At 36.6% G+C, this 26,436-nt stretch overlaps 3 protein-coding genes and 2 long non-coding RNA genes across 11 annotated transcripts; 3 read left to right on the top strand and 2 right to left on the bottom strand.

Moving 5' to 3' along the window:
* The first annotated feature begins 4 nt into the window (after nucleotides 1-4).
* Nucleotides 5-2,245, top strand: LOC117227154 (uncharacterized). Its single transcript, XR_004491996.2, has 3 exons — nucleotides 5-112; nucleotides 196-914; nucleotides 2,074-2,245. It is a non-coding gene; the product is annotated as an uncharacterized LOC117227154 (long non-coding RNA).
* Nucleotides 1,812-6,054, bottom strand: LOC143258776 (uncharacterized). The gene is made up of 4 exons (XR_013032623.1): nucleotides 5,916-6,054; nucleotides 5,073-5,131; nucleotides 2,360-2,418; nucleotides 1,812-2,211 (listed from the first exon to the last, which is right to left on the bottom strand). It is a non-coding gene; the product is annotated as an uncharacterized LOC143258776 (long non-coding RNA).
* A 666-nt stretch (nucleotides 6,055-6,720) lies between these two features.
* Tim23 (translocase of inner mitochondrial membrane 23) lies at nucleotides 6,721-9,308 on the top strand. Of its 4 annotated transcripts, XM_033482160.2 has the most exons (7): nucleotides 6,721-6,952; nucleotides 7,048-7,101; nucleotides 7,207-7,444; nucleotides 8,018-8,267; nucleotides 8,366-8,535; nucleotides 8,664-8,781; nucleotides 9,138-9,308. In XM_033482160.2, the coding sequence occupies exons 3-7, from the start codon at nucleotides 7,372-7,374 to the stop codon at nucleotides 9,145-9,147; spliced, it is 621 nt and encodes a 206-aa protein (XP_033338051.1). In that variant the 5' UTR covers nucleotides 6,721-6,952; nucleotides 7,048-7,101; nucleotides 7,207-7,371; the 3' UTR covers nucleotides 9,148-9,308. The 4 variants fall into 4 exon arrangements, 3 of the variants coding, with proteins under 3 accessions (XP_033338051.1, XP_033338050.1, XP_033338052.1); XR_013032622.1 differs by having other exon boundaries at nucleotides 6,721-7,101; nucleotides 8,664-8,909; XM_033482159.2 differs by having other exon boundaries at nucleotides 6,721-7,101.
* Nucleotides 9,309-9,450: 142 nt separating this feature from the next.
* Nucleotides 9,451-14,046, top strand: LOC117227157 (uncharacterized). Of its 3 annotated transcripts, none has more exons than XM_033482165.2 (4): nucleotides 9,451-9,787; nucleotides 11,513-11,889; nucleotides 11,966-12,182; nucleotides 12,308-14,046. In XM_033482165.2, the coding sequence occupies exons 2-4, from the start codon at nucleotides 11,558-11,560 to the stop codon at nucleotides 12,515-12,517; spliced, it is 759 nt and encodes a 252-aa protein (XP_033338056.1). In that variant the 5' UTR covers nucleotides 9,451-9,787; nucleotides 11,513-11,557; the 3' UTR covers nucleotides 12,518-14,046. The 3 variants fall into 3 exon arrangements, with proteins under 3 accessions (XP_033338056.1, XP_076374564.1, XP_076374563.1); XM_076518449.1 differs by having other exon boundaries at nucleotides 9,451-9,794; XM_076518448.1 differs by having other exon boundaries at nucleotides 9,451-10,661.
* On the bottom strand, nucleotides 12,604-26,335 carry Nak (Numb-associated kinase). 2 transcript variants are annotated; one of them, XM_033482163.2, is made up of 13 exons: nucleotides 25,955-26,335; nucleotides 25,296-25,411; nucleotides 25,042-25,175; nucleotides 24,851-24,962; nucleotides 24,560-24,763; nucleotides 24,378-24,481; nucleotides 24,036-24,168; nucleotides 23,269-23,941; nucleotides 22,817-23,174; nucleotides 22,584-22,722; nucleotides 22,045-22,294; nucleotides 21,836-21,883; nucleotides 12,604-17,609 (listed from the first exon to the last, which is right to left on the bottom strand). In XM_033482163.2, the coding sequence occupies exons 1-13, from the start codon at nucleotides 26,067-26,069 to the stop codon at nucleotides 15,217-15,219; spliced, it is 4,779 nt and encodes a 1,592-aa protein (XP_033338054.2). In that variant the 5' UTR covers nucleotides 26,070-26,335; the 3' UTR covers nucleotides 12,604-15,216. The 2 variants fall into 2 exon arrangements, with proteins under 2 accessions (XP_033338054.2, XP_033338055.2); XM_033482164.2 differs by having other exon boundaries at nucleotides 22,593-22,722.
* Between the last annotated feature and the right edge of the window lie 101 nt (nucleotides 26,336-26,436).

Raw genomic sequence — 26,436 nt, 5'->3', positions numbered from 1 at the left:
CTGTTAAGTCGAAGAAAATTACCATTAGAATGCACAATGTACGCCCTCTAACGGAATGCAGTTTTCTCTCTGAAATATCGACACTGTCAGAAGAAATATTCAAAATTGACGGGTAAAACATTGTTTTCATATTGTTTTCGATATTTAAGTATTTAATATATCAGCAACACTAAGTTTCGTGGTATGTACTTCTAGTGTCAAAAGATCTGAGAAGAAAAAAGGAATAGAATTATTTCTTTGGTTGGTAAGTACCAACGCCTAACAACTTATTTGGGATCACAATGACAAAGTAGTAAGATAATGACACCACATCCTTGGATTTAATGCCATTGGTAGTTGCCCTCTTGAGCGAAAGTTTGTCGGGGCCTCTTCGGCTCGGAAGCCACTTCTTTTCTTCGGCGGTCCGCCAATACTGTAACCCTAAACCTGCTCGTCAGCAAATCGTTAATTGATTCGCTAAGTGCAATTGAGCAGGGTCGATCGTTTCGTACCCTATCCAATTTCCGACCGCGAACGCGAAATACTAATGACGAACCTAAGTTCGCCAAATTTGAAGTCTCAAAGTCGAACCTAGAAGCAATCGGCATTCTCCGGTTGATCTACCTTTTGTCTCGAATCTTCGAATTATTCCAGTAGTTGACCATCGCCACGAAAAGGAGCCTACCTGACCAAGAGAAAAGCGACAGTCAACCCCGGCTCCTACCTACTTATATTTAAATCACACATACCAGAAATTAAGTTACCTATTCTACTTATCCCTATATTTAAAAGAAGGCAAATGCATTCACACCAACACACATCTCTCCACGGTTCTCACTCATACGCCAGGGTGCAAAAAAGCCTACCACCTAGAGAGGACATCCCGGGATGCCTCCGACACCCTAACGTTGAACTCAACAATCATACTCTAAGACGTACGTACCAATTTCCTGAAATCGCCTGACAGTGCCACACGACCTTTGTTGAAATAAATGCATCATTGAGATTAGTGATAATTAACTGAATGAATTTCTAATTCATAGTACATAGAAATATATAATAGCAGTTATATCAGCTCTTGTGATAACTAAAATAATCGATCAACATATTGGTTCAGAAATTCTGGTTTAAATTATTATTTAAAATTCGACGCAATTCCACTACCTAACCACACATACAAGTGAAAAATACGTCGTGCACGATACGTTAAGTACTGCCAGTCGTCGAATACGTAATTAGTAAATGCGAGTTCTACTATGCTCGTTGTTGCCCCCCTCGCAAGTAGCACCTGAACACGTGTGAGGGTTCAAGCAATGTGCATTAACTCATGCTGAAATGCCTATCTAAAAAAAATGATTAGTATGTCATATTTCTAACGGACTAAGGATCTTTTATTCTTTAAAAATAAATCTACTTCATTTGATATCTACTAATTCGAAACTTCAAATTAACACATGAAAAATGATACAAAAAATTAATCTACTTTACTTGCAATCAATAATTTAATAATGTATATTTCAATAAAAGCATCTAATTAGTCAATTAATGTGATTTTAACCAAGATTATAAGAAAAGTTTTTATATATATATTAGACAAATATTACATATTAAAGCCCTCAAGCGATCCATCACCAAAGCATAAAATTTCAAACATGATAAGAGGAAACAAACATGTGACTTTGGCTCATGAGTCATCTCGTTCGCGAATTGGCTTTTTGTACATACTTTCTGGTAATACATTTACAAAGATTAATGATAGTTTAATCAAAACCGACTAGTTAATATCATCTACTTTCATCTGAAGTTTAGGAATAGAAAATTAAATTATCTGATTTATATTAATACAGTGAATGTGTGTGTATTAGTATTTGTATTTACTCTAGCAATCATGTAAATTATATCAACAAGTTCTGTTATAATTAAATAATGGCTTCAAGATTATCAGTTAGCGGAAAACGCGGCATACAAGAAGACCCTATCCTATTTAACAAATAAAACAATGGAATTACTACTCACGAGTACGCAATGCGTACCCATGACCATTGTGCTCGCCGTACGTCTTTCTTCTTAAACTTTGATTCTCATTCGCGATAGAGGGGTCAGTATGGGAGGGGCACGATGTCACTCACCCCCGGAAACAGCAACAGCCTGAAGAACGAGCGATGCAGAGCCTGCACATCCGTCCATCCTTCCAGGACATCAGAGGTTCATTTGCGAATGTGTAACCTGAAACTAGAGAATGAAATATATGAAGTCATTGTTTAAATTTTTCCAAAGCAATTTTTCAACAAAATGAATTCCATTATTCCAATACTCAAAGTCTAGATATCCCATAGAACAAGTCCAGAATTGAAATAATGAACTCATCCATTATACTCACCAAAACTCTCTACGAGACAACGACGACGGCTCCTTCTTCCACGATACCTCTCTGGAGACCTTTGTTTCCAACAGCATGAATAAAAAGTGAGAGCCTAATGTGTATATTGTTTCTTTGGGCATATCAGTTACTTATAGTACAGTATACAGGTGTTCCACAATTATTTTAACAGCCGAAAATGAGGGGTACCTGGGGACATTTGAAGTAACCTTTTCCTTTGCGAAAATGCAATCTGCGGCTTTGTTTACGAGTTATTAACGGAGAACACTGACCAATAAGAGGTGACGGCACGAAGTTCAAGAGCCCGCAGCACGAGGCTTTGACAGATGGTCGGGACGGACTCGAGCCGCGTTCGAAGTATTGAACAAATCACGGAGCGAGAACTTCCGAATTTTTTTTTACTACGTAACAGTGATATTTTTAAGAAAAACGCTGTTCACCTTTACTTTAGAACGTCTGAAGAATATTTACTAATTTTTCGGACCCGAAATAGTAAGTAATTTAACCGTGACGGCCGTTTTAATTTTCTAGTGTGCATGACACCTTGTATGTAACATATGAAATTTTTAAGCAAGGTGTACAGTGAAGATTAACAAAGTACGTAAATGATATTTTAATTTAAATAATTCCGTGTCCAAACACAGTTGAACGAATGATTCGCAAAGCTAATTTAATAAATAATAATCGTGTTAAAGGACGTAAGGGATATGTTTGCTAGAGAAATATGAAGAATATTATCAATAACCATGACATGACCTTGATATGATCTTGATATAACCTTGGTATGTGAAGGTCATGTTAAGGTCATATCAAGGTCATGTCAAGGTTATGTCAAGGTCAATATGTGAAATTTTTAAGCAAGGTGTATAGTGAAGATTAACAATGTACGTAAATGATATTTTAATTTAAATAATTTCGTGTTCGAACACAGTTTAACGAATGATTCGCCAAGCTAATTTAATAAATAATAATCGTGTTAAAGGACGTAAGGGATATGTTTGTTAGAGAAATATGAAGAATATTATCAATAACCTTGACAACCTTGATATGTCATTACATGACCTTGATATGACCATGACATAACCTTGAGATGACCCTGACATGACCTCGACATGACCTTGACATGACCTTTACATCATTCGTTGAACTGTGTTCGGACACGGAATTATTTAAATTAAAATATCATTTACGTATTTTGTTAATCTTCACTGTACACCTTGCTTAAAAATTTCACATATTGACCTTGACATAACCTTGACATGACCTTGATATGATCTTAACATGACCTTCACATACCAAGGTTATATCAAGGTCATGTCATGGTTATGTCAAGGTTATTGATAATATTCTTCATATTTCTCTAGCAAACATATCCCTTACGTCCTTTAACACGATTATTATTTATTAAATTAGCTTTGCGAATCATTCGTTCAACTGTGTTTGGACACGGAATTATTTAAATTAAAATATCATTTACGTACTTTGTTAATCGTCACTGTACACCTTGCTTAAAAATTTCATATTTTGACCTTGACATGACCTTAACATATCAAGGTTATATCAAGGTCATATCAAGGTTATGTGAAGGCTATGTGAAGGTTATTGATAATATTCTTCATATTTCTGTAACAAACATATCCCTTGCGTCCTTTAACATGATTATTATTTATTAAATTAGCTTTGCGAATCATTCGTTGAACTGTGTTCGGACACGGAATTATTTAAATTAAAATATCATTTACGTACTTTGCTAATCTTCACTGTACACCTTGCTTAAAAATTTCATATGTTACACACAAGGTGTCATGCACACTAGAAAATTAAAACGGCCGTCACGGTTAAATTACTTACTATTTCGGGTCCGAAAAATTAGTAAATATTCTTCAGACGTTCTAAAGTAAAGGTGAACAGCGTTTTTCTTAAAAATATCACTGTTACGTAGTAACACTTGTTGACAATCGGCGACTATAACAATGAGCCGCAACGCTCGAATAATCCTACCTCCTTTTCCTAAATTATCCATTTTTATTTATAAACAGTGGGACAATAGGAGACAATTTACTGTATACTGTAATTATCAGGACTGAAACTAAATTTTTCTGTTGATTCATGACAAGTTGAGACGGTAAATTTAATTTTATAAACTGAAAGAACACCAAATTTTCGTTTGTATCAATTTTAATTGTTAAATCAGTTTATCCTTATCGTTTCTCATTATTAAATAATTTTATTTTATCATTATAAATATATACATATATTGTTCAACACGGCTAATTAATATAATCAACATTAAATATCAATAAAATTGTGTAACAGTTCAACTGTGTAACAAATATGGTGTAATGCAATTATTAAAAATAAGAAATAATGAGAATAATAAAACAAAGAACAAATTATCAATTGTCCTGATTTTTTTACTGTGTTTAAATTTCCTTTCCAGTTTAATTTTAATTTCACATTTGCTTTGTTAATAAATTTTTTTTTGTGTTTAGTACCAATACAAGTACATTGTTAATTTATTAAGAGTTCTTTTCTTAAAACACGCATCTACATGTTATCACTATTCCTGCAATTTCCTACAAATGGTATGCAAACGACCTATGAACGGTCTGCGAACAGTCTACTAAATTCTTTATTTAATTATAAAAATATTGTTCATTAAATTGTATTTATTTAAAAAGTGCAATTGTTGAAAATTATTAAATTTACTCACATTGAAATCTTGAGCTTTTCGTTGCATATCTTTGTGTCTTCCTTGGCAAGAGCAAACTTCTAGAAAAATAGAAAGATATATGTTAATATTAACAATAAGTAACAAAATATACAAAGAAACAGTGAATGCAAACAACTTATTATAATATTTTGGAAAACTAGTCTTATGTGTTCTCGTCATTGTGTTAATAACATACCGAAAATACTCTTCTACTATGCAAAAAAGATTAAAGTGGAAGAGAGCGTAATTTCAAACTTGTTTTTCTATCAAATTAATAGGAAATTCCTATTAATTAATTTAGCATCATGACTTCCTCGCATTTATTTTTATTATGTTTAAACAATGACAAGTCTATTAAATCAACTAAATTATTGCAAATTACAAGAAGCTAGAAGCCCGCAACGTCACTCCTATGATTTACCGCGTAAACTACGACAGGCGCGAGAATGGTGGCCTGTGATTGGTCGAAAATTCAAACTGCTTTATAACTGCCAAAACACGACTCTGGTACACCGCTACCAGTGCAAGTGGTATCTATCAGCCAAATCAGACAAAATCTAATAGAATACCCGGTAGTAACCGATTTTCACATCAAAATGATTTATTAACTTTGAAATATTAATTATACGACGTAATTTGTTAATATCTCAGCGCAAAAGAACACGATATGTCGGAATTCTGAAGAGCAACGACACAATACTTTAATCTTACATATTTCTTATGAAAATGCCGGAATTGTACAAAAAATTACAACGTCAGACTTCTAGCCATTGTATTATTGATAATTTGTTAATACCAAGTCACAACATTTAAATGAATTATGTAAAAAAGCAAATTATGTACCACACTCGGTGATACCATATCCGATCTCTATGAGCTGTCCAGGAAGACTGATGGATTACGATTACCTCTCCCCTGCAGGATAAATCGGCAATTCTAATTGGCCCACGGCGACACCGCGAAGTAGTTATCCAGATGTGGGGGGGGGGGTGACTTTGCGAGGGAAAAATCATTAAACAACTTTAAAATATTATTTATAATTAAAAAAAATGTTTATAAATGCTATAGCAATAAATCTAACAATCCGTAATAATAATTAAAAGCTTGGATAGATTTCACGCTTTTGAAGGACGGTCGCATTATTTTAAATAAAAGTTGCTTTTACTAGAAAGTTCTCTTATTTGTAAAGTTAAACAAATGTCAGTTGCTCATCTAACTATGGTTTTTTCTCACCACTCAAGAAAAGCGAAACAATAGACACATGTCGAGACTGAAGACGTGAGAAGTATATTTTTGATTAATACAATTTTCTTCTTTCTTACAAATCCACATATTATGTGCTTCTAATAATGTAAATCGACATTTTGCACTTTAACTACCACGCTGGTAACCTCAAACATTTCATAAAATTGAAGTATTCGATTTAGACAATGACATGAAAATTGAAAAGTTGAGTTGACATTAATTATTTTTTCAATATTCTTACATTCTGCGAATCTTAATAAAATTAGTACGCTACAATAGATTAACGTCGAAATTTTCAAGTGTGAGTAAATAGTTACGCCATCCACGTATAGATAACGCGGTAGTCAAAGCCAAATTGTTAATACATAATAATCTATCTACGTAGAATCTTCATATTGCTGTTTCCAGTTTTGGCTGCGGAAGTATGTATGTTATTTAACACGTCTGTTCTGAAATCATGAATTTTGAAATGGTAATTCTGAGAAGAAATTTGAACATTAAATTCAATATAACATTATATGTTGTCATTAGCTAGCTGTTGGGTACGTGCACTTGACCCGCTTTCGTAATTTAGCGCGTTATGTTCTCCATGAACGTGCTGCGGAGAAACTTGCTATCGTATATTTACTGGATTGGTAAGATAAGCACTTGGAAAGGAAAACCGGCGTGAGGGTTCCATCGTTTTATTTTCCGTACATACATAATGTAATCAATCGTACTCACATTTCAGTGATTTCTTTATATTTTCCAACCATGAAGAGTACATACAATAATTATATAACATGTATGTATATAATACTTAATACATAATACGTAACACGTAATAATACAATACATATGTAATAATTGTAAGTCAATTTGTTGTCCATAAATTACATACAAACTCTAGATCTAGAGAAAAGTTCATAGCGGCGAGAAACAAAACTAAAATTTAAATGATCGTTGATAACGTGTGAACGTGTTGCCTGTGGAGTCTTCGTTTAGGCGCCAGCACTATCTGCATACATTCGAGAAATCATTCTAGTTGGAATTTCAATAAAAAGACACACCGAAAATGATAGACTTGCGAAATGAAACTGATAAAAATCTGAAGAATAATAAGAAGTACGATGATTTAAACATACCAGGTAAACAAACAATATATTTATGTATTTAAGTAATTCAAGATTGCGCACATTTACTACTTTTTGTCGATTTGCAACGTGGGTATGAAATTTGGTAATTAGTATTATATAAAACTGCGTTCAAGAGTATGTGCCAAGTATAATAACACACAAATTGTACACATAATGAAATATACAATCTAAATCTCGTAGTCGCATAACCTATATTACGTTGAGAAACCGTGTTGTATTTTTATTGTGTTATTATATAAAATGAAATACTTTCAAAATATTCGTTGATATGCAACATTAACACTTCGGTTGTCACACCAACAAAGTAAAAAATTCAATAAAATTGAAGAATTTTATTTAATCAAAGTAAAATTGAAAAATTCAGTTGTATGACATCAATTAGTTTTACCTCTGTATATTTTGTAAATGCTAATCAAATTGGGAAGATGTAATAGCTTAGTATAAAAAATAATTTTTAAATCTAAACAAATAATTTCATCACCCAGATATGCATAACATGGCTGTTGAAATATTAAAACAGTGTAATTAAGAACTAATTAAGATCTGATATTTTTTGAATTGCAGTTAAATCTCAACAAGGATTAACACAACTCAGTCCATACTTGAACTTTGATCCTGCATATGTGTCACCTAGTCAACCTGAATATATATTCCCAGAGGGTGCTGCAAAACAAAGAGGTCGATTTGAACTAGCATTTAGTCAAATTGGAGCAGCATGCATAATAGGAGCTAGTATTGGGGGTGCGACTGGCTTGTACAAAGGTATTAAAGCAACTTCATTGGCTGGTCAAACTGGTAAACTTAGGAGAACTCAGTATGTACCTTAAATAATTTTGATTATGTGTTGATTGAATCTGAGAGGGATGATAGGAGTATAATAACCAACTATAGCTTATAATTCCTTGTCGATAGATTAATTAATTATGTGATGAAGAGTGGTTCATCGTTAGCTAATACATTTGGGATAGTATCTGTGATGTACAGTGGTTTCGGTGTACTGTTGTCATGGGCAAGGGGTACAGACGATTCTTTAAATACTTTAACGGCAGCAATGTCAACGGGTATGCTGTATAAATCAACGGGTATGTTCTATTGAAAGGGTTTGCACATATATATTTATATCTATATATATGTATCTGTATGAGCACATGTACATTCACATAATAACCAATTATATAGAATGGGAAAATTAATCATTAAATCTTTTTAGCTGGGCCAAGAAAATGCTTAATGGGCGGTTGCATCGGATTAGGATTAGCATCCCTGTATTGTTTATGGAGCAATCGAGATACCTTGTTGGAATTAAGGCATCGCAGCATTAATCCAGCGTAAGACTGTGTGTACCAGCGAAACCTTCAGTACGCCATACGTCCCTCGAATAATGTTAACATATCTCGTTCATCTCGAGCCCCCTCGAACAATTCGTGTTCCCAGTTTGAACATTACCTACTTATAGGTAGATCTTTAGAATTAAAAAAAAACCAATACTAACAAAGCTATTGCTGCTTTTCAGTCTCTCCTCATGAAATAATAAGTTAGAAGTTTTCCTCCTCTTTAAGAAATATGACCCTATTTCCAGTAACTCGCTGATACAATTCGAGCGTCCACTATGTCAATTTATATTTGTATACCAGTAGATTTTTAGTAACTGTTGTTATAGTGTCGTCTGATTTCTTCGTTTCAGGTCAAAATGAGATTTACCCATAATTTGAAATTATTAAAAATTTACAACGAATTCAACTTGATTTGAACATAGAACGGAACACCTCGAATAATACTGAAAGATAGCCACTTCGAGTTTATTTAAACGCAGGAGGAGTCTGTAATTAAAATAAAGAAAATTGTGCAAGTCAAACTTGGATTATTGTATTGTGGATGTTCAGGATAGTATGTCCAATTACATATATTCCATTGTGAATGCAATATGCGAATTGGAATAGAAATGGAAACAGGAATGCGAATACAAATGCGAGACGCGTTGTGACTAAGATGCACAGTTTGCAGCACCTGGATTACTGTTGGCAGTAACGCATGATAATCTTATCAGAGTTTATCTCCCTGCTGTCAAGTGTTCCCATACTTCGCATCGACAGTTTTCATTGCCCTTTCTTTCGCGTAGCTCTCGATCTGATCTAGTGGTTTATTTAAAATTATCTGTGCTATAAAGTAGAAGCTCGGATTTCACATTACGTTGTGCTGTAGGTACAAAGTATATTTATATTTTACAAGAGTGTGACAAACATTGGAATACCGCCGCTATGAAAATATGTAAACGGTATATAGTATTTCTACAATAGTAGAATTCTTATTATCTCGGAACTAAGACAACGCCAGGTAATCGGTAATTTTATTGTATATTGTATTTGAATCTCTTTTATCAGAGGAGTTTAAAGGATATTCCGAGGATATACAAATGTTCAGGAAACTCATTTAGACAGAATTAACATGCGTTGGTAATGTTTGCCTACAAGTTTCGAAGTTTTGCCACTACGTGAAATGGCGCCGTTTTGTGATTTTAAGAAGCGGATGATTCATTTTCGATAATAAATTAACTGTTTCGCATGATAATTTTCTGAATATTTCTGAACCTCAAGCTATTTGTTTAACTTCCAAAATTGATAGATTTCATGGAATTCACCAAACACGTATTCTTTTGATGGCTAACTCCACAAAAATCATCTGTAACGATACTACTGAATGTTCCCTATATGTATTGGCAAAAATAGATATTTTTTACATGAAATGAATGCAAAAAGTTCCCTGGACATTTCTATACGTATTTTCAAGATATTTATTTAGCCTCTAAATTATAGCACCTTTGTAATCGGTGGTAGATAGTAGAGAATAAAATACATATCTCGGTCTCGATTCTCTGGATAATCCGAATTTTACTATCGGAATGTATATCAGTGGTTTCGGTTTGTACGATCTTCGACGTCCGTAGATATCGCACGGGTATCAATAAAAGTCCACCGCTGATTCTCACAGAACAAACGCGTACCAGCATTTCATAGATGCACGTGTATGAACAAAGATCCTATACGGTGAACTTCCGAAAGTTAGAGTTCTTCAAGTCGTACTCGTGCGATTTCACACGTTATTTGGAGAACCGCGTACAATTCAACAAAAGATTTCTTCGTTTTCTTTTCACGAGGTGCGACGCTTTCTTTGACTATCTGAAAATCGTTGTGTCTACCAACGGAGACGGGTAAGCAATGTTTAAACAAGACAAATACTCTTTATCGGAAGACATAACATGGAACGCGCAACACGACGCTCAACGCGACGATTAATCAAGAATAGAAATCCTAGTTCAAAAGAACAGAATGTTCAATGATAATCTCGGCACACAATTGTTTCCATATACGAAAATAATAAACATTATACGCAACGTATAATATACCATGTAGTTATGTGGAAACTAGAAACAGAACTCGCGTGTTCAATTGATTAGCGAGTGCTAACTAAATGACAATTTCTTCAAGTTTTTCTGTTTAAATGTATACAGAGATTATCCATCCAGCTAGTCAGTCTTCTTTCCGTGGTCCGTTGGTTGCATTGACTAATCTAAAAATTCATGAGTGAATCGTTATCGTAAAAATAGTATCTAGGAAACGGTAACTATAACAATATTTATCCGATCTAAGTCGAGATTGAGCATCTGTTGTCTGTTGCATCACGTGTGAAAAGCACCGCAAAGAGCGAACCGTGGATCACGATCGATTTTGCTCCACAATTTTCTCCGCATTTTATGTGATAAAATGTATATAAATATACATGTATATTGTATATTTTAATCTACCACTTATGCGTATATATATATATATATATATACATATACATATACGCATAAGTGGTAGATTAATACACATAATCATGTTTGAAATGTTTCAAATATTCTCGAAGGGAAATTTCGTGTATTGAACAAGGAAAGTAACGCGTCGTATCGACTAGCGACTGTTCGAAAACAATTTCAAGGCAATTTACTATCGTTTACAAAAGTGTGGGATAAACGAAAGGATGTAAAACTATGACCTGGAATTTCGTTTTGCTTTTCAGGTGTACTTTTCAACTGCCGAACCAATATTAACAATCCAATCAACAATGAATGAAAGACGAGCAGAGTGCGTGTTGGGCGTACTCTACGTGTTATCCGCAATTTTGTCCGTGACCTCGATGGTCAGTTTGGTCACTGTCTGGCAATATTGGACATGGGCCTTGGACGTGTGTATTAGTATCGACTGCGGTTGCATACTTTACTGTATCAATACCTTCCGCACTTTTATGGGCGGTGACGTGAAACTTTGCCAGTTTGGAGTGTACGGTTTGATCCCAGCAATCCTGTTTGGTCTCTGTCTCGGAGGATATCACGGATACAGATGTTGCATCAGTCGAAATTTCGAAAATCCTACGCAAATTCAAGAAGATGCGACCAGGTACGATCGTTCGGTATATTATACGGTGTCTATGAATAATAAATTGGGAAATCCCGATTCTTTTCAATTCTTGCAGAAACCTGAAAGGTGTCAATCAAGTAGCAACGGTGGTGGTTAGACGAAAAGGTAGAAAACCGTACAAACATTGGATACCGGTCGCATTTCTCGCAATTCTGATTTGCTGTTTATCGTTGGCGCACGCAATCGTTATGACCGACGGTTACTATAAAACCTGCGAACAGTACAGAAAAAGACTGATTCATCTGATGGGTTCGACGGGTCGCGAAGCCGAGGTAACTATCACTATCACAGTTGCTATTTGCTATACGTTATTTGCATCTATCGTTATCACTCTCACGATCGAATGTCGTCTCTTGATCCTTGACATTTTCCAGCCATTTTTTCTTCCTTTTCACAGGTGATACACAATAGGCTTGCGTGCGGGCCAATTTTTGACTTTATGGATTATTTACAGCCAGACGAAACTTATTGGAGAGGAGATAAACAAATCGACACTGGTTTCGCTCTTCGATTATCAATAGTATCGACATGGTTGAATTGCTCTGTCTGGACATTTATATGTTTGCTGAGCGTGATCATGGCGCGCAGAAGGTTGTGCTGTTGCTAACAATAGTTTTGCTCGGTCACGTTTGCTTTACGATCTCGAAAGAACTGCCAGGAAATGCCAGGAGGAAAATTACTAGGAACCACACGTTGTCATTGTTGAGCAGCTTTAATAGTAAATATTTCGTCCTCTTCCAATCTCCTTTGTCGTTCACAGGGGGTAGTTGAATCATACGCGTTCTACCCAGTGGTACACGTATCATCGGTACACGTGTGCCCATATATTCTATTTTTCCTTACATTACGTTACATTACGTAACATTACGTTACAGTACGTTAGATTACGTTACATTACAATTGGTCTGGTTGCTTTTCATACCGTGCACACACCATTTACACCGTCGTAGTTTTTGCTATCGGTACTTCGATGCAACAGGTTCTTTATCGTTAGTTTTTCTCTGTTTCTCGCTCCTTCCCTCATCTGTGTATGTGTGCATGCGTGCGTGCGTGCGTGTGTGAGGGGGAAAGAGAGAGAGAAAAAAAGGAAGAAGGAAACATCAATTACCGTTAAAGAAATTTCGAAGGGATCAAAAAGAGTTTTAATTGTACAAGTATACAATATGACTGGTATGGTGAAAAGGATAGTGAAGAAATATTACGCATGGACGAGCAAACAATAAGGAATGTGTAACTTTTACCACGCTATCGTTCTAGCATGTAGGCACACGCGCGCATTCTCTGCCGCAGCCTGTTGCCTGCCTTTTATAATGGTGCAAGAGTATTATGGTTCCTATACCGTGGCAAAGAAATAAACCCACCCAGAGCACCTACCTTTTATTCTAGCAATACTGAGCCAATAAATCTCTGGTGGACGGGGAAAAGGGTATAAATCAGAATGATTAAATGTACAGAAAAGGTGGATTCAGTATACAATATTAAAATAAGGTGTTCGATTTTGGTCATACAAATTTCTAATACGCGTTTCGTCCCATTAGGCTTAGATTTTTTTTACAGCTTACATTATTTTGACGAAAATTCGGTTAATACTGTTTTGCTCGACCACCAGAGAATTATATGTTGTTGGGTGGTCGCTTATCGTGGCAACGGGTCAGCCGATTGTTACCAAAATGTTTTCGATGATGATTTCGATCAAAGAAAAGTTCGTTCGACTTAATTACTATAATATATCGACGTTGTGTCGCATTAGTTTCACTTGTTCCTGTTCGTTCTTCCGTATTCCAACATTACACGATACTTTCGTATCTACGTATATCTAGGAACTGAAATTTGAACAGAACATCGTCCCATTATTAAATTCTAGTGCGAGACAGAATTGACTCTATTTATCCCTTCACACGAGTAATGTTCATACGTATACATGTTTACGTATACAACGCGATAACACAGAGTTCAAGCTTGAAATGCTACTTAACGAAAAAAGGCTCCTAAAATTAATAACGTACGTATACGTTAACTACTATGTACATGTCGAACAAGTAAATATGTACGTGCCACGTATCACGTACCTGCATACACACACAAGTTTGTACACTTTTACACGATTAGTTGAGAATAAATAATCTATCAATTATATGTATATGACTTGAAAAACTCTTTTCTTATATGGGTTACTTTTTCCTTGTGGTACTGTGTTGCACGAGCTGGTTATATACGAATTCGAATAGGACAGACCATTCGTAATATTTCAATTGCGATCATAAACTTGAATCCGACAGCATTTGCGGCGAAAAAGCTTGTCCATGTTTTCCGATGATTCACAGAACTTTTCCTTTACAGTATTTTATAGCGTTTTACAGTGCTTTATAGTGCTTTACAGTGCTTCACGATGCTTCACAGTGCTTTACAGTGCATTACAGTGCTTTACAATACTTTACAATGAGTCCTTTGTAAATCTTCGCGACTTGCTCATTTTAAATGAAATCGATAGGGATTTAAGAATCTATTAGCATGTGTTATTTGTCACCGTTCACTCTGTTATTGCGCACGGAAAAGGGCCATAATCGTGTTGGTAATTGTCGCATTATGTCCCTCGGATCTTTCGAGAGCACGCAATTTTTTCCCATTAAGACGGTGTACTCGTTGGCATACCTTCCAACCAATGATACAATGTGATATTATAGAAATGATGGAAAAGTTCTTCTCCTCGTAAGAAATCGTTCTTTGCATACACCAAATATATATATATAGCGAGAGGCGATAGCGATAGCGATAGCAATAGCAATAGGCGATAGCGATAGCAACGGCGAGCGAGAGCAATAATCGTAGGTAGCTGCAGCAAAGGAGTATCTGTTACAGTAAAAGTGTACAAAGGTTTAAGTACAAACCAGTGAAAGCCCTTCACTATAAATAGAAAAATAGACGGAAGCGATAGCCTGGTTGACCAGTGTACGGCCCGAGGAATCGTTCCGAGGAGATCTCATCGACACCCGTTGCCAGCAGAATAGCTACATCGAGCAGGATACAAACAACCAACACGTATGGTATGGCAGAGTATAGACGGATTCATGAAATTCTAAATGGTGATGGGAAATATATCGGAAAATGGGATTCTTTGGCAAGTCTCGCCTAGTCTCGCCTAATTTCGCCTAATCTCGCCTAGTCTCGCCTAGCCTCGCCTATACATTATACGATTTCTATGTGTATGAACAGGTACGTCGAAATTATAGCACTTTTAAATAGCCATTCGTCCGAGAATTTTGTTTACAGCAACTTCTCCATAACAGCATTCGCAACGACAGTGTCTCAAGTGAACGGATTGCTTCGCCTTTTTAACGATCCAAACCGTTTCTCGGGTTCTCTGACAACTTCGAAAGGCGTGATTCTCTGCGGCGTCTTGATTCGCTTTTCCTCGTTCTCGTCACTTGGAAAATCTTCGAAGCTTAGGTTGCTGAAGCCAGCTGTAACAACAACCGAACACTTTTTCGTCTTGGCGGTTTTCTTGTGACACGCAGATTTGCCTTTGTAGGACAATAAGCTCGAAGGTAGAACGTTAACTGCGTCCCCATGATTTTCGTCGATTAATTGATATTTTGACTTTTCCGATTTAAATTTATCCCTTTTGTGTTTCGGTACGTCCTCGGAGCCGACCAATGGTTCCGGCGACATTGCCGAAACGTTCAGTTGTATACCATCGGATCTCGACATGCTGTTGCTGTGATGAACGACAGTTCGAGAAGCGCGTTGAACAGACTGCATCGATTGAATCGGCTGAATCGGTGGAATCGAGTATGTCGTATCAACCGAAGAAGATGTCGATCGAGCTACATTCGACATCACGGCCTTGTCGGATCGTACCATGTTCAATGTACCTTCGACAAAATTTGTCATTGGCGAAGGCAACTGTTGAGGGTACAATCTTTGTGCTTGTGATTGCGATTGTGGTTGTTGTGGTCGCTGCTCGTCCGGTCGAAGAGCAGCAAACTCGTCGAACGGTTCAGACCCGAACAGATCTTTGGAATGATCGTAATCGTTCGTTACGCCGCAGAAAGTAGCTTCTACTAGGGAATGGACGTTCATAGGTGTCCGCGATTGATTAGGACAAAAGGAAACGTTGTCGCGGTTACTGTCGCACAACGATTCTCCAATCTCGAAACCTCTGATCGGCAGACTTGACTCATCCTTTAGAACGTAATTCGACAGTGTTCGATGCACGAAGGGATTTGCAAAACCACATGGGCTGAAAGGAGAGGAGCCAAACAAATCTTTATCTTTTGCTTCTTCGTCGTTTTCTTTATCTTTCTCTTGTTGTTTTTCTCGTTGTATTTCCCTCTCCAGTTCTGTCTCCCGCTCCACGTTACCATTATCCTCGTTTTCTCCAATTCGTCCACGATTAATACTCGATGTTAATTTGGACGGTAAGCATCCTTCGCAAGTTTCTTTGTTCGTTGTGATAGTGCATCGAGATAAATTGTACTTGGACAATAATCTGTTCTCGATAGGACCCATTCTCTCGTCAGGCAAGTTATCGTAGTCAATATTTCTAGAGTCGTTCTCTTCTTCGCTGTCATTTTTCTTGGAATTACTGGATCTTCGGAATGGAGCTAACGAGAAAACATCTTGCTTGACCCGGATCGTTCCGTCTGTTGGAAATTCTGTCGTCTCGCATTCGTCCAACGAACTTTCATCGTCCAAAGACACAGATTTCGGATTGTATCGTTGATCGGCAAATGGATCACCATACGAACGTTTTGGTTTCAATTTCAATTTCGATGCAGGCTCCTCCGTATCGAGCTCATCGTCCAATAGTAAAGGTTGATCTCCATATTGATGACCGACAATTGGATCCGCGTGGCCCTGTATCAATAAATCACCTATACGCTTTCTCGACGCGTTCCTTTTGTAACGTTTCCCTCTCGGTGTACAAATGGATTCGTTCCTTCTAGGACATTTTTTCTTGTGTTTATGCTTTTCGATACCTACATGATTCCTGTCATCATCGCCTCCCTGTCCCTGCTCGTGTTCTTCCTTGCGTTTCTCATCAATTCTTTCCTTCTCTTCATCTTCTTCCTGTTTTTCCTCTTCGGTTTCCTCCTCGTCCTCCTCTTCTTCGAGGTTTTGCTCCTCCTCTTCTTCCTTCTTCTCATTTTCCCTCCTCATCTCTTCCTCCTCCTGCTCTTCCTCCTCTTCTTCCTCTTCTTCCTCCTGCTTATCTTGCTCGCCCACTTGATCTTGCTTATCATTGTCATTGTCTCGAACAGTTTGTTGTCTTGTGCTCTCGCATCCTCGATCTGTGCGGCTTCTCTGATTCTCATGTTTTCCATATGAACTTTTGTCAAGGCCATTTGCATTCACGTTGGCATCAACTTTGTGTTTGTGTTCGAAGGCATTAGCGGAACCTACCTGTTTCATCAGATTGCTAGTATCCTTTTTCATGTTTTTACGCAACACGTTCTTGGTTCTTTTTCTCTTTTGTTTAATTCGTTGTTGCGTCACATCTTTGTCGCTGTCACTAGACATATCGCCGGCATTGAACGTCAGCTTCTCGTACTTGGATCTGTCTTCCATAGGAGCTTGTACAAAAGGTGGAGAAGCAGCACTGTTTGTCAAGAGGATCGTATTCTCGTCGACTTCGACGCAGTTGATCCCTGAATTCCATTGATTCAAAGGTACTCTCGATCTACCGTTTGCAGATAGGTCTGAAAAATATAATATAACCGTTGGTAAGATTGCTGGTTTGTACAGTGGCTCGCGACAGCGAGCCTGCAGCATCACTTTCTTCTTTATTTGAAACTGCAATCGATTCAATCAAATCGGATGGACGAATAAAACCGAGCCACAGTTTACCAATTTACCAATTTTCTAATTTACCAATTTACCAAATTACCAGTATAACGGTTTATCAATTTTGCAGTTCAGCAGTTTACCGATTCACCAATTCACCAATTTGCATTCAAATATGCGCAGAAATTCATTCTACTTACCTAAAATACGCGTAATATTCAAATCGGTTTATGTCATAAAATTGTACATCCTCGCACAAACTCGTGCAGATGTCAATCTCTTTCCATACTTTCTTTTTAGTTATATTGAATTCCAAAAGATTTCAAGTATTGTACAAGTAAAACGCAACTAGCAGTTTTGCGATTTCATCGTTACTATTCGATTACTTTTCTATGTATAAAGAAAACGCTTGCGTTACTTTGTAACAAACCAAACGAAAAACTAATTTAGAGAAATAGAAAACGTCTGATTAGGTCTGCTGCAGACAGTTTACACCGCTACGCTGTTCGAGTCATGAATCATTAAACGAGTCACATTTCTAGTTCGCTTATTGTGATTAAAATAGAAGTTTAAAATTGTTTAGTATGTTCCTACAAACATCATAACCACCACCAACAACAACAAAAACACCACACCACCACCACCACCACCATCGGCACCACCACCATCACCATTGGCCACAGCTAATATCGTCATTACTGCGGCTACAATCAGTAATCAATTATCAATAGTGCCACTACTACTACTATTACTACTACTACTACTACTACTACTACTACTACTACTACTACTACTACTACTACTACTACTACTACTACTACTACTACTACTACTACTACTACTACTACTACTACTATTACTATATTCGTTTTATCAGCATAGTGGGTCTGGAACAGTCCTAATCAGATTCAGGGGGTAAGGATAATATGCGAGAAAACGCAGTAATTATCTTCATAACACGTAACAATACGAATACTGTCGTTCGTAGACATATAATCGAGAAGATTTATAAGAAACAAACAATTGCTGCGTTTTATATCATTTAGAAGAAAAACAATACTCCATGTGCTATATACTTAGTGTACACGTTTATTGCTGTAACATTATTTTAAAACAGCGATAACAATGATGTTCATGATCGCCAGCCTCCTATGGTGTGTTTTTTATTCGTACAAACAATCAATATCCTAACGAAATTTGAAGACGACTGTCATGACATAGAAATCCACGTCGGCATCGGCATCGACATCGAAATTGACAGCAACACCGGCGCTGTCAACACCGACACCGACACCGAGTCCGACATCGACACAATAGGAGGCAAACAAAAATGGAACAATGTCCAAAGCTCCTTTTTACACAAGCGGATCGAAGTACTTGAATAAACACACTCTATCGGACAAACAAAATTGCTTCCGCCTCCCAAACTCATTAGGTTGTTCCAGACAATAAGTATTAGTAGATGTACAAGTGTAAAGAAATTTTGGGCAGTCATGTTATAAAGATTGTTCGGTGCTCTCGAGATTTTGTTGATAATTGTAATTCTTCGATGAATTATGAACGAAATATTTCGTTGACAAGTTCAATTAATGTACGATAATATATCACGAGTCAATTTCCAATGCATAAAGCACTGCACAGGTCACGAAGAAGAACAGGATACAAGGCTATCATTGCAGGCGATACCACAAAAGATAGAGGAAAAGAAAAAGTGGAAAGAAACGGAAGTGAAAACGAAAACAGAAGAAAAGAAGAGGAAGAAAGAAAAAAAATAAACGAGAGAACACGAGATGAAAGAGAAACGTAAAAAACTGTTAACCAATATTGTTATCCGTTGCTTGGTAGATCAACTCTACAAGTGGATGCAACGAATTTTTACGCGCGTACAACAATCATTCCCGATAGAATCGATCAGCCTATACAAATTCGGTTGACACGCATCGCGCAGTAGGTAGCAGTAACTAGCAACAAACGTGATATTCGATTTAATTATAAATGATTTCCAATTGAGGAAAAATTAATGTCGTCTATCAGAATTGGTTTATTTACACGCACATTTTACTATTGCAACTTCGTTGAAATTCGTGCGAACAACTAATCGATTGAACGTTCCGAATCAAAAGTACAACACGAATATACGTGTACAGTATACGCGTATCACGCGAAGTGATATACACGATTAATCAGATTTTTAGATAGCAGCAGGATTATTCTTCTATCATTCGATGAAATCAGAACTACAATCGAATGAAATTTTATCACGATATTTCTCTAGTAATGTACAACCGGAAATTTTTCCGTCACAAACGTTTCTAATAGAGTCAATTCTAAGATATCTAAATTCGAACTTTTCTTCCACCCCCGCCCCCTATCACACACATTCAGCCACACACGCACGCACGCGCGTGCACACACAGTTACTGTTTATATTATTCGATAAATACATTCGAAACACATTAGCTAAAAGACAAATACGTACAATATATGTATAATATCGCACATATCGTTCAACTTCTCTCTCAAGCTTTCTTTTTTTACAATTACACAGCGTACACTCCGTTCCATATATATTTTGGTTTCTTATCTTCCACGAGCAATAGCATTTTGTTCCGATAATACTATTTCATATATATAATATATATACGTTTATCTGAACATATTTCGCAGAATATCTTTCAACAATTAAATCGATCGAAACAACTAATAATGAGAGACGCGCGTTTGGAAGTTAGCATTTTTTTTTTAACGTTAAATGGTACGAATCGATCGATGATATCATTACAATTCTTTAGATCTGCGACATTTTATGCGCAATCTACCATTTCGAAATCATGACGATAAGACACCATTATTACTCATATTTCTATTCTAGCCCATTCCATTCTATCTTTACTTTCACTTTACTTCATTCTATTCTATTGTATTTTACCTTATTCTATCCTATAGTACCATAATCTATCCTATCCTATCCTATCCTATCCTATCCTATCCTATTCTATCCTATCCTGTTCTGTCCTATCCAACCCAATTATATTCTATCCTCCTATCCTTTATATGCATTTGTCTTTTGTCGTCAGTGACACTTATCTCAACAACGTCATTGATAATTTGATTATACCTTCAACTGAATGCCAATCCTATTTACCATAAAACTTTTAGTCAACACAAAATATATAACGAAAGGTTTCCGTAGATACCGTTAATAACATTACTCCGTTATGAAACTGTTAAATATCAAATGTACAATCAAGTTTAAGAGAAGTAAATAATTGTGGAGAAATAGAAAGAAAGAAAGAAAGAAAGAAAGAAAGAAAGAAAGAAAGAAAGAAAGAAAGAGAGAAAGAAAGAAAGAAAGAAAGAAAGAGAAAGAAAGAAAAAGAAAGAAAAAGAGAAAGAGAGAAAAATTAGATATATGTATTCGACGATACGGCATCGTAACACTGTGCCGACCAATTTTTATTCCCCAATTAAAGTTCTACACATTATTCTGATATATTTGTATGTATGTATGTATGTATGTACGTACGTAGAGGTAAGCGTTTTCATGGTCGATATTTTCATGTTTAGAACAATAATATCGATCGATATCGGTACATTTGACGCCTAAATGATATTAAATCCTAGATAGATCAGGATCTTTCGTAAAATAGATAGAATGCGATCACATGTTATGTTAGGAGGAGGAAGTCATAACCCGACTGACTGATTGACTGGCCTCAGTCGTGTGTTTGCATTAAAGCACAAGAAAAATGCGAATCAAGCAAACTGTGTGTACAGCGCGTTATAAATTACAGATATTATATATATATATAATGTATAATATATATATATATATATATATAATTTATAATATATTGTACAACGGAACGCGTTCATTAGTGGAAGGTAAACTTATTACTTCGAACAAAAGTTCTTGCTATGAAAAGCATGTTGAAATTGATCGCGACGCGATTTCATGTGACATAGCTTCAAGTATTGTTGACTTATTACGACATCAACGGAAGTGAATAGGACAAAAAAACGATCGAATAGTTGAATTTTTGGTTCAACTCTGATTAGAGAAATGGTATACGGCTTCGTAAAGTAAGGGACGAAAATATGATAGAAAAAGAAACAGTATGCGAACAAATCTATGCATTACCTCCAGCAAGTGCCGCAGTCTTCGATCCAATTTTATTCTTCTTTCCTCCTAAAATCAAGCGGAAGCGTTAGCAATATTCTCGTGAGATAAAACGTGTATATCATTCTATGATGCTGAGTTGAACTTAACAAAACGTTACGATAGCCTCTACGATGCAAACGGATCGATGGGTCCCTTTTTAAACCAAGCTTTATAGCGATCATACTTACTTGGCAAACTAAAAGGTGCGGATTCGAATGGATCTTCCGGTAATTCTGTACACGTCATAACCAGACTTTCACGACTTTTTACTCCACTAATACTTGTATTACTGCCTCGTCGAATTTTATCAAATTCCGCGCCGAAAATATGATCTTCAGTTAACTGATCGAACGGCTGTGTATCCTCAAAGGGATTCCAAGCTGCTACGTCTGCGCTTAATGATCTTCCTTCTGTCGCTATTATGCTCGAAAGTTCGCCCTAATTCAAAGTATTCGAATTAGCATAATAATCGTAAAACTATCGTAATAACATGGCATGACATGGCGTGCACAAACCAAAAGTGAAAAATAAAAAATTTATGCAACAGCTCAACCTAGGAGCAAACAAAAACGTCTAACAGGTTACTGATCTCGATGAAATTATCGATGAAATTATCGGTGAAATTATCGGTGAAATTATCGATGAAATTACCAGTGACGGAGTCATATGAGCGACTTTGCTTGTAATGGGTAAATTAAATATAAATCCGTGCACTCTATGTACTTACAATACGTACATGCGAAGCGCTAGTTCCTAAACAAGGCCTTATATCGGTTACAACTTCGGGTGATGTGTCATCTTCTGAGCGCGACTTCACCGATGCTTCATACGGTGCCAGAAACTGTGTTGTTTCGCTTGCGAATGCTCTACAAACACGTCAAATGGAACAAAGCAATGTTCCAGAAAGAACAAGAGAAGAAGAAAGAGAATGAAAAGGAGAATAAAGTGAACAAGACCTACTTGTTGAAAGCACTTGTATCGCTAACGTTTCTCCTGTGACGTACGCAAGACAATACCGTCGGACTATCGGGCGGAGAAGTGCTCAGACTTATATGCTGACTTAAACTTTCCGTCTTGTTCACTGGTTTCGGTAATGTGGGTGGTGCTGTGGGAGGAGCCACCATACCGGATCCCACTGGAATGTTCAATTTCGATGCCAACGGGGTAACGGGTGGGAACATTGGAGGCAGACAACTAGAAGTAGAAGAAATACTGGACACTTTAGGGAGTGATTTGGCGGGTTTCGGAGCTACAGGGGGCGGTATTTTTGCAGGTGGTGGCATAGTTCGTGCATCATCCTTGAACGGATCCGGGTACCCTGAAAAATGGTAAACGTAGTATCACGTGTCGATTATGGACATCGTGTCGCATACAGCATTTGACTGGACGCAATATTAAATAAAATAATTCACCCGATGGTGGAAAGAGCGCTTCCAAATTATCTTCGTTCACGTTGCTCCCAGTCTTCGAGTCGAAGTAATATTGACTTTTCTCCGGGACAGTCACCGGAGAATGCCCGACGATAGGATTTTGTGATTGACTGTACTGCGATTGTTGACCCTGCTGCGATTGACAAAATGAACCGGAAGAAGCTTGCGCAAAGGATGACGGTGGCGTCGCTTGATGAGCCATTTTCGCGTTCACTGCCAGTGATTGAACATTTTGTTGCACGCTCTGTCCTATGTACGTTTGCGACGCAGTTTGTGATTGCAGCTGCAACTGTAACTGTGACTGCGGCTGTGGCTGCGATTGTGACTGTAACTGCGGTTGTGATTGCGACTGCGGTTGCTGCTGCGTCTGCGGTGGCGGCTGTGACTGCGGTTGTGGTTGCGGTTGCGATTGAGGTTGCTGTTGCGACTGCGATTGATTTCCCTGGCCAGAAATTTGACTGACGATCTGCCCGCTTAAACTTATGGGGCCAGTGCTTACAACCTGTCCTTTTGGTCGTTGTCGTGGCGTTACCGAAGTACCTTCGACGGTAGTTACAGGAGACGGCTTTGGTGTTTTCACCAGCGATGATCTTTTTACGTTTTCAGACTCCGTACATGGGTAGGGTAATGATTCCAAAACTGGAGCTGGTACTTTCTATAAAGAAAAAGAGTGATCGACGAACTTGAACTCATTTCGGCAATATAATCCAACTTAAAAATATTTATGAGTAACTTGTGAGAATATTTACATGTAAGTTCTGTACAGGGCACTCCTTGCCCTGGATTTGGAAAGCAATCACAGAAACTTGGTAAATGTCAGGGCGGCTATCAGGATCCGGCTCAAGCATATAACGAATCAGACAATGAAGGCTTCTACTATATCTATATAAAGTTGAGTGTTGTTCGAATAGTTTCGTCATGTAAAGTGTTACAAGTACATTCTATTATACAAATATACGTATACATGTACACATGTATATACATATATATAGATGCATACGCATAAATACATGCACGTATACACGCATACACATATATGTAGGTATGCATATATACAAATATACATGTACAAATATGTGGAAAATACAAACCGCGAATTGTCGGGTATAGTGAAATTTCCTGACTGAATAGCGAGCATGCTTTCTCCAAACGGCAATGTGAAGAAACATAATTTATATAATAAACAACCCAGCGCCTGGAACCATTCACACATTCTTCAATCAATTTCGCAAATAAATCCAACATGTTGAACTTTTGTGATACTTTATCATACCCATATATCGGCTTTTGTTGTAATTGATTTCCCAGAATACATATCAACCATTTCGGGTGCTCTATAACTAAGAGTCGTATACTTCTTAATTTCTTCTTCAACTACGGCGGCACCCTGCACACTGGGATTAAGAACTTTCGCTGTTGCCGAACCAAAATCGCATAAAACATAATGACCAGCATCGGAATACAATATATTTTCCACCTAATGAGTATAATCTCGGGTAAACTAATAAAAGATATGGTCGGGTTTTCGTTTGTAAGATTAACAAAAAATAATGGAAAGACAAACCTTTAGATCTCTATGTATTATCGGGGTCTGACAATGATGTAATCTAGAAACAGCTTCACAAACGTCGCAAAATATTTGCAAAATTTCAGATTCGGTAAAGCCAGTTTGTAACCTGTAATAATTTCCAACAATTTATCACATTTTTTTTAGTTTTCACACTTTACATGAAATTTATACCAGTCATTATTAACCTGTTATTCATTATCTGTAGAACTTGAGACTTGCAATAAGGCATTAAAAGCAACAGTTCATGAACACCGCCACCAATGTGAGCTATACTGCTATCCACATATCCTATGATATTTTTATGACCATTCAAATTACTCTACAAATAAAATAGTCTATATGAATATTCTAAAGATTTGAGTATTTAATTAAAGAAACATAAAATGCACTCATTTTTAAAATTTCAATAAACAAAAATACTGCAATATACAAAACTGACCGCAATTTGTATCTCTCTTTTACAAACATTGAGGTCCTGCTCATTGTTGACATACATGCGTTTAAGCGCATAACGTCCATTTGAAGATTTAACCAGGAACACAATAGCAAATCCTCCTAAAACAAGATAAATATATTTACATGATACAGATGTCAACATTTATTATTCATTACACAATTATATTTCTTTCAGTCAGCCCATCAATAGTAAATAAAATTTGTCTGTATCTGTAAGATATTTTCTTATGAAAATTAAATCTTGTACCCTATATACTTGTTATTATACATTACCCTACATAATAATAAAATGACATATGTGTGTGCATGCTATGTATATGTCATATGTGTGTGAATGCTTTCTTACATATGGTTGATGTGATGTGTATACGTATACGTACATACTCACTTTACCTCTTTTATATAAGTAAGAAATACCTTACATATGTAAGGAAAAGAAAAAAAACAGTAATATGCTACATTTGACATAATTAATTTGTTGAATGCAGAGTATCGGTATTGATGTAATTATTTTGTTTTACTAAATATTTTATGAACAATTCCATCGGCAAAGGACACGTGTGTAATATATGAAAAAAGATGATTGAATACATAATAAGAATGATGAGCATTCAAGGTTGAAACAAGGGAACGCGTACATACCTTCCGCCAAAACATCTTCAACAGTCACTGTGTAACGTCCTACCACAAAGACCTTTCCTAAATAACTGTTTGGTTCTTTCGATGTGTTTTCTATTTTTGAAAAAAGTTTCTTCATATTGGCATACGTCGTCGGTTCTTTCGACACCGAACCGTCTTGACATAAGGTCTTCTCTACTATTTAATTTTCGAATGAACGATACAACAAATTCCAAATTCCGTATTAATTCTATAAATGGTATTCTTAATCGTCAATTGTTCAGAATTGCAACAATTCTCGTAACAACTTAGCGCCAATGTACTTAACCAAAGGAAATACTTTCGGTCATGATAACATTTAACGTACTTTACCCAGCCGACATATTCAGGCCATAGAAACTGCGCATGCACCGTTCCGCAGAAGCTACAGCGGAAACATATGTGCACAATTTCCGTTTAAATGTCAAAATTCACTCATTACTGTATTGTTTTGTTTCTTATTTCAT

Source organism: Megalopta genalis, chromosome 2 (genome assembly GCF_051020955.1).
Source record: "Megalopta genalis isolate 19385.01 chromosome 2, iyMegGena1_principal, whole genome shotgun sequence".
NCBI lineage: Eukaryota > Metazoa > Arthropoda > Insecta > Hymenoptera > Halictidae > Megalopta > Megalopta genalis.
Note: the sequence above shows the minus strand (reverse complement) of the source record. Positions and strands in the feature narration are given on the sequence as shown.